The sequence below is a fragment of the Crocodylus siamensis genome, chromosome 3 (assembly GCF_052110815.1).
Source record: "Crocodylus siamensis isolate JL-2025a chromosome 3, ASM5211081v1, whole genome shotgun sequence".
Lineage (NCBI taxonomy): Eukaryota > Metazoa > Chordata > Crocodylia > Crocodylidae > Crocodylus > Crocodylus siamensis.
The window spans coordinates 236,301,834-236,312,582 of NC_143397.1; the positions used below are offsets into that span (position 1 = coordinate 236,301,834).

Below are 10,749 nucleotides of genomic sequence, written 5' to 3' on the forward strand. Positions count from 1 at the left end.
ACCTGGCAAACAATTTCATTTATCCACCATGAATAGGCAAGTTACTACATTTGTGTGTATAAATTAGATGCTGACATGGATATCTAATTCGCTATCTGAGGGCACAAATAATCAGCCTCCACATGCATTTATGACAACTCTGCATGCAAATTAGTTGAGCAGTTGAATGTCTGCTTGAAAATCAGTTCATTTCTGCATTACAGATTGTCTTGGATGATCCAACTATTTGGACTACCAACTATTTTAAAATAACATATACAAAATTTAGAATAGATGAGAGTGGACAGAAATACCCATCAGATCTCTGAACATATTTTGAAGATAATCTGGCAAGGTCTTTTCTCTGTGACCTCATTCAGTTTCCAGTTTTGCTACTCTATATGTGAAGATAAATCTGCAATTGAAGATATGTACATAAACAGGAAGTCAGAATTTAACTTGTAGGGTGTGTTAAGTGCAAGGGTGCATGTTTCCCGTAGCACAAATAACAGTGGCACATATTTGTGCTGCTGCTTTTTGGCTCAGGACACACCCTTGCACGTGTGTCCAGTGCAAGGCAAATTGACCTGGGTGGTGTTGGGGCCAGTACCTGGGCTGGCCCCAACGACCTTACCTGGGGTCTGGGGGCCTCCCAGGGCAGCAGCATCGCTGATCAGGCCACATGGAGCCTGGCTGGCAACCAGACTGTGGTTCTGGCCAGCTAGGCTCTGTTTCTGGAGGCGTATGCTGCTGCCACATGAGCTTCATTGCCTTTTTTAGCAGCATTTTTATTTGACACTGGGATCTCCTGGTGTTAAATTTTGGCAGCACTCTGCTAATTAGTGCACATGGGCATGTGTGCTGCATGCAGTTCGTAGCACCTCAAACAGCTTTCAGGCACCGCAAACCACACATGCGCACTTATCTGAACACACCTGTAGATTTGAGCACTAGTATTTTCACAGTATAATTATCTTAGTGTATTGTAAGGAAAAACCATACTAGAGATACTTCTTTGGTCAAATAATATCCGTGATGGTGAGAGGCTATAAACAAACTGTTATGATGGTACTCTATGACTTTGGCTATTATGGGAAACTGACTGACCAGTTGTACGTTATACACTGTGCCAACATTAGAAGCTATGGCCAGAAACACAGAAATGGTTTAACACTTCACCTGATATTGCACCACAGCCCTGCAGCATGTCTTTCATTCTTTTGAGATCCAAACTCCTTTGCTTATTGCTGCCTTAAATCACAGGTAGGTCTTGCCCTTTAACAGCAGCATAATACCCACAGCTAAACAAGACTCTTTGTCTAGAAGGAACAGTGCATTCTGAGGTCATTTATCAGTATTTTTTAAAATTTTAAGCGTGTTCTCACCATAATTATACTAGTGGGATTCCTTTTTATGAAATCTTGATCCGTTCATTATAAGAATCTTTGTGTTGGTGTTTCAATAATGGAACTGCAATGCATTACTACAACTGATGTTTTCCTCCTCAAGTGCATACCATTACTTCTCAAATCTGTTTGACATTTGTGAATTCTGCTTGCTAAGTTCATTGTATGCATCCTGAATACAACAGCTAATGTAAAAAAAAAAAACCCCAACAAACTGAAAAAAAAAAAGATTGTACTATAAGTTTGACCTTCTATGGAATGGACAATTTGCAAGCAGCAGAAATATGAAATACTGCTAAGACTTCTGGTTACATTGATCTGAAGAGGCAAGCACCGGTATTTTTCAGATGGGGTTAGAGTTCAAGGTGAAATGGACAATTCCCAGCACACTTTCATCAAGGCTGTAAGACTGACTAGATTTAGCAATATTTAATGTTGTCAGCTATGAGCCTGAAAATTTGATTTGCCAAGGCTGAATGGTTCTAGCAGTCACGGATGCAGGTTTCAGCCTTCCTGGGGCTGAACAGTGTGATGCAGCTGTTGTCTCAGCTACAAAAGACATAGGCCCTAAAGGGGAGACGAGCTAGAATTATGTAGATTTTGGATTGTTATGGTTTAGCTGGTCTGACGGTCTGCATCGCTAATAGCTTATTATGTCTTTATTCTCTTCTTTTCCTTTGTGTCTATTTCTGCTTCATTAAGAAAAAATCCACAGTGTTGCCATGATATAAGTTTTACATGCTCTGGCCTTAGTTATTAGGGAGTAGAAAGTTAGAAATTATCTTAATTAACTGCCTAGCTGGAGTACAATGAGCAGATTATACCATTTACATTGGCTATAAACAAAATAGGCAAAGCCTTATTGGCTGGTTACATCAAGAGCTTGGTCCTGTAAAAGACTTGGGCATGTCCAAATTAGGTCCTAAAACACCTAACTGTTAGATTGCTGTGTTACCGGTATTATTATATGTGGAGAAAGGTGCTTCAGGGTAGGACCCCAAAACCTCAGTTGCAGAGCATGAAGATGACCAGAGCTAACCAATAAGAAATGCAGAGAAGAGTGTATGGAGCCAAGGCATTTAACTCAGAGCTGCAGGCAGGCATCTCCACTCACGTGAAATCTGAGGCTTAGAATTCTCTCTGAGAGTAGACACCGATATCCATTCTTAATTGGTTAATTGATCCATTCTTTATGTTAGGGACATAAATTACACATAAACCAGTATAAGTGATTGGAAACTGGTTCAGATCTGTAACACAACAGGGCAAGGGACAGACGTTACACACAACTGGTATAAGAGACCAGAAACTGGGTCAAAACTGTAACACAACAACAGAAGTTCAATGCACATAAACTGCTTTCAAAATGGCCAAAACTGGTCTAAGATAAACCCAGATGTCTGTAGTAATAGACTTAACTGATTTACATTAAATTGGTTTATTGGACTTCTGTCCCAGATCCCTTCCAGATTCAAGTTACCATATAGTCCCCCAGCATCCGAGGATGCTTTGCACCTCCCCTGCAAACCCTCCTTTGCAGAGTGATCAAGCTAGCTTGGCCTAAACTGTCTGCTCCAGGCAAGCAGGGAGGCATGCTCTCCTGTCCCCTGGCTTCTGGCCTGAGACACTGGAGGCATGTGGCTGCATTTCTGAAATCAAAAGTGAATGTCTGTTCACTTGCTTATTGGTTCAATCTACACAGTGTAGTCTAGTCTGCAAAGATTGAATCAATTCAGCCTCAGGTTTTTTGACTGCCTGTACTTAGCCCAGAAGTTTAGTCCACCTGAAATGCTTTCAAAATGGCTGAAACTGGTTTAAGATAAACTTGGATGTATGTAGTATAAGACCTAACTTATTTAGGCTAAATTGGTTTATTGAACTTCTGTCCCAGATGCCCTCCAGATTCAAGTTAAAATACAGTTCCCCAGCATCCCAGGATGCTTTGCACCTCTCCTCCCAACCTCCTCCCCCCCACTCAAAGAGTGGGCAAACTAGCTTTGGCCCAAGCTATCTCCTCCAGCTGAGCAGGAAGGTACACTCTAGTGCCTGCCAGCTTCTGGCCTGAGACACTGCAGGCACATAGCTGCATTTCCAGAATCAAAAGTGAATTCCTGTTCACTTGCTTATCAATTCAATCTACACAGCCTAGACTAACCTGCAAAGAGTGAATCAATTCAGCTTCAAGTTTTTGAACTATCTGTACTTAGCCTAAAAGAAATGATCAGAGGACACCCTTTTCTTTTAAAAGGTGGCAGTGCCCACATATTTGCTACTAGCCTCCAGGTTAGAGCACTTGTCCAGGAAGATACTTGGGTTTAATGTCCTGCTAATCCTGAGAGAGTTCAGACCACTAGAGAACAGAGTCAGGCTTCCTTTTGTGTTTTCTTTCTAGCCTATTCATTTTGCCTTTGCTTTACAGTGCTAATCTTTCAACAGGAAGTCAACTACCTAATGGTTAAAACATTTTCTTGAAAGGTATGGATTTGAACTCTGGGTGAGAATTATAGGGAATCATAGAGAAGTAGGACTGGAAGGAACCTCCATAGGTCATCTAGTCCACCCCCTTGAAGATGGCCTAAAATCCTGTTCCCTCATTTCCTAGGCTAATTTGCTAACCTTGAGGCCGTTGTAGAATAGTTGTGTGATGACACCACAGATATTGTAAAAGAAAATGGCCACACATGCAATTTTGTCCAGTCCTGTTGATATGTGTAAGGATGTTTTGAGAATGTAAATTCCCATCAAGAGACTTAGGCATTGGTTCAGTGTGTAGTGGCAGTCAAAAAGTCCAAAATGTTAGGTCGAAATGTTATGAATCATTAGGAAAAGAATTGAAACATGAAATTACACACAGACACACACATATAATGAATTTGTATATTATGAATAATATAAATTCATGGAGCACCCATATTTGAATATTGGGTAAAGTTCTGGCTGCCCCATCTCAATCTCAAAAAGGATATACTGGAACTAGAAAAGGACAGAGAAAAGCAACAAAAATATCAGGGGCGTGGAACAGCTTCCATCTAGAGAGGGACTGGAAAAGCTAGAAATTTCTTCGACTTGGAAACAAAACTGCTGAAATGGGATATGGTAGCAGTCTTATAAAACTATGAATGGAGTGGAGAAGTGAAAAAGGAACTGTTATTTACTATGTCTCATAATTTCATTGGGAGTCCTCTAGTTCTTGCATCATCAGGCAACAGGTTTCAGACAAACAATAGAAAGTCCTGTTTTTACACAACCCATAGTTAACACACAGAACTCATTTCCACCAGATGTTATGGATGGCAAAAGTATAACCAGATTCAAAAAGGGATTCAGTACATTCATAGCGATATCAATGGTTAGGGATTCAACCCATTCATGGAGATTGGGAAGGAATGTTAGGGATGGATCACCTTGTTTCTTATACTTTTCTTATAAAGCACAGGTTTCTTCTAAAATAGCTGGCCTGCAGTGTTGCTCAATTTGGCCCATGAGGTTGTTGGTGGGCTAGGAGATTTGGGGGCATGGCTAACAGTGGACAGGGCCTGCCTCAGAATTCAGGGCCTTCGAGTATCAGTAAATATGGCCACTGCTGGCACAGGGGCAAGCGAGGGCTCTGCAACATACTCCTCAGTCACCCTGTGGCCACTTGGCTCACTGCCACTTGCTTGACTCTGCCATGACAAGTACACACTGGGTCCATGGCCACTTGCCCCACTGCTATTTTGGTGCCTGCAAGCACTGCTCCATGCCCTGGGTTGGATCTGGTTGGCAATGAGCCTCCGGGTCTAAATCTGGCCTGGGGCACTAGGTTAGTTTGATACCCCTAGTCTACAGCATCCGCTACTTTCTACTGCCAGAGAAGATACTGAATTAGCTGGATTGTTGGTGGGTTTTTGTTGTCACGGTCACCTGATCCTGATTGGCCCTAGGTAGGAGCTAGGCACCAAGTACAGGTTTTCATTGCTTTATGCAGTACATGTGTTCCCAGAAAAAATTGCATAAATCAAATTTGAATAAAGGAAACCCAGTTTATAAGGTAACAAATAGGGGTACATTCACATGGTGGTGAGGAAGGAAGGGAGTAAGGCTGAGGCTAGGGAAGGGGTAGGGGAAGGGACGTGGCACAGCCCAGCAGCTGCAGGTAGGTGGCGTTGGCTGCTCCTAGGGCTGCAGCAGGGGGCGAACTGTCAGTGGGTGCAGGGAGAGGCTCTTACTGCTGTGCACACCCCAGGAGGGCTGCAGGCTGGGGAGCTGCTCTGGGCTCTTTCTGGGGGGTCATGTACTCCCAGATCTGCGCATGGGACAAGAACAGGCTGCCACTGTGGGTTGGGGCCAGTGGTGGCACTGGGCTCTTCCTGGTGCTCAGGGCAGGTGGCAGCCTGCTCTTGTCCCACACATAGATCTGGGGGCATGGGCCCCCTGGAAAGAGCCTGATGCAGCACCCCCAGCCTGCAGCCCTCCTGGGGTGCGAGTAGCAGCAAGAGCTGTACCCCGCACCCTGCCCCTGGGCTGTGCCATGCCATGGTTTAGCCAGGTGGTGTTGGCTGCTCCCAGGGCCACTGCACCAGGGGCTGGGGTGAGTGGGGACAAGTAGAGCCCCATGGGGCTCGGGGAACAGCACAGCCCAGCAACTGCAGGCAGCTGGTATTGGCCACTGCACCAGGGGTTGGGGTGAGCAGCAACAAGCTGTGCTGCGCTGCGCTGCACCCCTCCCCCCCCGCCTCCACTTATCCCCACAGCCCTTTCTCCTCCTCCCACAGATTTACCTGCTTGGGGGAGAGGGGAGCATGCCAATGCTCAAAGGAGTGAATTTACCTTGCATATAATTAATTTGGAGTAGAAAAAGGGTCATCGCATAAGAATGAATGCACATATACAAAACCCACGTAAACCTCTAGTTCAGGCTGGAGTTGTTCTAAATAAATTAAGTGAAGGCAGTTTAGGCATCTCCAGGATTAGGTAGGCTTTTCGTGGCTTTTTGGATTGCAGTTCTGGATTTAATTCTCTCAGTTTTGCTGAAGTCTAGGGTGGAGGTGAAAAGGTGCCACAGAAGAGTGTCGCACAGCCCTCACTTGGCCCTATGTCACAGTCTGGAGAGGAGATGAGCAGCCAACTATGGTGAAAGAACAGCTCAGGGACTATTTAGAAAAGGTGGACATAGTTATACAAGTCCATGGGGCTGGACAGGATGCATTTAGGGTGCTGAACGAGTTGGCAAATGTGACTGCAGAGCCCCTGGCCATCATCTTTGAAAACTCATGGCAATTGGAAGAAGTCCAAGATGATTGGAAAATGGCAAATATAGTGCCCATTTTTAAGAAAGGGAAGGAGGATCCAGGGGACTATAAACCAGTCAGCCTTACACCAGTCCCTGGAAAAATCACGGAGCAGGTCCTTCATGAATCCATTTATAAGCACTTGGAGGAGAAGGTCGTGATTAGGAACAATCAGCATGGATTCACCAAGGGCAACTCATACCTGACCAGCATGATTGGCTTCTATGATGACATGACTGGCTCTGTGGATGTAGGGAGACCAGTGGATGTGGTATACCTTGACAACATTCTTGCAAGTAAGCTAAGGAAATATGGGTTGGATGAATAGATAGAAAACTGTCTGGATCACTGGATTCAGAGGGTAGTAGTCAATGGCTTGATGTCTAGTTGGCAGCCAGTTTCAAGTGCAGTGGCACAGGGATAAGTCCTGGAGCTGGTTTTGTTTAATATCCTCATCAGTGACCTGGAAGATGGCATAGAGTGCATAGAGGGGGTTCCGAAGAGGATGGAGCTCAACTGTTCTCAGTGGTGATAGATGGCAGAACAAGGAGCAATGGTCTCAAGTTGCAGCAAGGGAAGTAGGTTAGATATTAGGAAAAACTTTCTCACAAGGAAGGTAGTGAAACACTGGAACAGGTGACCCAGAGAGGTGGTGCAATTTCCATCCTTAAAGGTGATCAAGACAAAGCCTGGGCTAGACAATGCTTTGGCTGGGATGATCTAGTTGGGGATGGTCCTGCTTTGAGCAGAGAGTTGGACTAGATGACCTCCTGAGGTCCTGTCCAACCCTAATTTTCTATGATTGTATGTCCTGCTTTAGATTTCTAAGAGCATGGCTATCTGAACAATATAACATAGGGTAAAAGGAGAAGAAGGGTTTATTGATCAACAGCTGCCTTGCAGCAATTGTCCATATGCATTAATTTACTTTGTAGTAAGGAACTACAGAGAATTTGAATAAAGATTTAATTCTGAAGCTCAGATTCACATCTAGTTCTAATATGAATATCCATACTCCTGTACTTGTAGCCACAGACAAGAGAAAATAATCCTGGCAGGCAAGAGGGGTTTTCTGGTAAAGAGGAAAATGGAGTAGAACTCAGGAGACCTATGTTCCAGGTCCATCTCAGGCACACAATTGTTATGCAGCCTTGGTCAAATCATTTAATATGCACTGTTCCTTCATTTCCTATCTGTAAAATAAGTATGGTACTTCTCTAACCCTCTAATGAGTGTGAGGTGTTTGGGTACTGTGACATCCATATTCCCAGGGATCGAGCAGAATGGGAAGATGATCTAACTAAAGGGTTTACTTCTGTAAGAAAGAGAACTCTCCTAGTATCTGTTTAGCTTTAAGATTTATTTAAATTTCATTGCTTCCTGAAGTAGTGAGTAATCAAAAAGATTAAAGTCCTCCTTAGATTAGCAGTCTATTAGATTAGTGTAGCTAAGACAACTTTCTGTAGCCAAAGCCACATGAAGGAGTACTGTGACATATCTCACATCCAATCACCTTTGACTACCCAGCCCAAATTATCTGGTCCTCATTTACAACTGGGTTCAGTGGGGACAGCCTTTGACAACAAGTAGGGCATAAACTCATGTTGAAAGATGCCTTAACTGCTCAGTCACTCCATACTCCCGCAAGTTGGAATCATCATCATTGGCAGTCATCAGTCTTGGTAGACCATGGAGATTGCACCTTTCCTGGGTTACTGGATACCACCACAGCTTCTTGAGTGGCTGAGGAGTGTGATGCATGACAAGCAGACCCTCCAGCAAGTTGCACATATGAACTCAGTTGAAGTTGTGCTGTCATGCCAAGTATGTTCTTGCCTTGCTTGCCTCTGATACCTTTTCTCTGGCTTATCATTGACCCTCTCCATTTTGAAGTGATGTAGGCCCTGCTTCATGGCAGCTTTCCACTCACAGCAGTAGTTTGAAATAGAGGATAGACTTTAAAGTCACAATTACAAGTAAAAAGAAAACAAAGGAAAAAGTAAAGAAAAAAACCAGTTCCATTCATTGTCAGTTTGTCTTTAATTTAATCAAAAGGTGTTTTTCCCATTCTACAGGAACAACAAAGGTATTTAATTATGATGCAGTGAAAGAGAAAATTCTAGCTGTTGACAAAGTGCAATCTATCCACAACCTTCGTCTTTGGTCTCTGACAATGAATCAAGCTATTTTATCTGCTCACGTTGCCACAGGTCAGTACATTTCTGTAAACAGAGATTAACCAGTCATTTGATTCCTAGTAAAGGTCAGTTTCTCCTTATTGAGATGCAACAAATTGTTTATGTCTGTTTGCTCATTATAATAACAGTAGTGATTTTTTGTTTAAAAAAAAAAAGAAGGAAAGTAAAAAAGAGAGCATTTTAATCCTTCCTCCAGAAATGGTGCCAAATGCAGTAGTAACCTATGCATAATAAAAATACTTGAAACGCTGTAAATGAAGAAGAAAGCAAGGATCTTAAAATTATTATAAAAATAGAACCAGCAGAGATTTTTCATAAATAAAAAGGAAACATTTTGGTATCACATTTTTTTTCAAGAATTTGAAAAATTTTGATCAGCTTCAATAATAACTGGTGGCACAGGTCAGTAGATAATAGCTAATTGTAATCCAATAATGTAATTTGAAATATAGAAGTAAAACTGGTAGAACAATATATAATCTTTCACTGTCAAATCTAGTTCTTATTTCTAGCCACAATTTATCCACTTCCCAGCAGTGATTTTCACACTAATCTGTTTGACAGTGTAATTTTTAGACATGTGCTCAGTATGAGAAAAAGATTCAATGTATGTCTTACAAACTGTTTTGTAGGAAAATTCCTCCAAGTATTTAATACTCACCATTCCCTGCCTGGGGCATTATATTGGTCCCCCAAGGAGGTGGCATTTTTTCCATTCCCTGGCTGATTGAACTAACCATTTTAATCATTGTTGTTTTTCTCCAGAAGAGATTTTTTCTGAAAAATAGAGTTTTACTTCTTGATTAAATTCACCTCACCTACTGGCTGAAATTTATTTTCTGACCAGAAGAATGAACAAAACGTTGCTGCAAGAATGCTCATAAAAGATGAATAAAAAGGCTGTGAACGCATTAAAAACAAAATTCTAGTCAGAAATTGCCACCATGTTTGTAAATATGTGTCTTGGTATTCCCTCCATTTTCTGAAAACTATTGCATTCATCCAATGCAGTAATTCTTGTTTTTTTGTTCTCCATCTACAGCAAACACAGTGGACAGTCAACAGATTCTAAAAGAAATTACTCAAGTGCTCCTTGACAATTACACTTTTCACTCTGTCACCATTCAGATAGAACAACAAGCAGATCAAAAACCAGACTGTGTCTTCTGTCAAGAGCTAAGGGATTAACTTAATCAGGACACCTTGTCAAACTATCATCATGCCTTTAACAGGTCAATGAGCACTATACAGGATGGCTGCATATAATCTACTAGGCACAAACAAAAATTAATTGAACAAAAGGGGTTTCTCACAAAGTGCAGTTCACCGTTGTTCTTTGGTGCCATCTACCATGCAGGGAAAGAACATTAAGTGCCTGTACACATGTGGGATGCCGCCTCCAACACATCCTAATTAGAACATGTCTGAGTGCACTTGATTAATCCAGTCTGCTGGAGTGTTCTAATTACAATGCTCCAACAGCCTCACCAGCATGTGTATTCAGTGTCCCCACATTACAAAATGGCAGCGGAGGCACTTTAACTAAAGCTTGTCAAACGAGTTTTAATCCAACGTCCCTGCCACCATTTTGAAGCATGGGACACTAAATACACAAAATGTCCCCACCCCCACCCCAACCCTGGAGCACATGTATAGATGCCCATTAAGTCTATTTATCAATTAGATTATCTGTAACGCTCGAAGTAACATTTAAGACTACCTGTTCATAATCAAAGGCAACAAAAAAGGTAATCAACCTTCAAATTGTCCACAAGCAAAATATTTAAAAATAACTAGTTGAGAGCTAAGTAATGTCTTAGCAAAACTTCATTTCACTGCTAAAGATAAAGTACACCATCCCAAAGAAGGCAGATAAAAAGGAAAGAGAGCAAGGAC

The 10,749-nt window shown here is 42.3% G+C and overlaps 1 protein-coding gene across 1 annotated transcript in view; it reads left to right on the plus strand.

Moving 5' to 3' along the window:
* The window catches only part of SLC30A8 (solute carrier family 30 member 8), a 33,027-nt gene extending 22,986 nt beyond the window's left edge, over window positions 1-10,041 (plus strand). The window contains exons 7-8 of the mRNA XM_090037370.1: window positions 8,731-8,865; window positions 9,896-10,041. Coding sequence (XP_089893496.1) covers window positions 8,731-8,865; window positions 9,896-10,041 — 281 coding nt within the window. The remainder of the gene's footprint in view (window positions 1-8,730; window positions 8,866-9,895) is intronic.
* The last annotated feature ends 708 nt before the right edge of the window (window positions 10,042-10,749 follow it).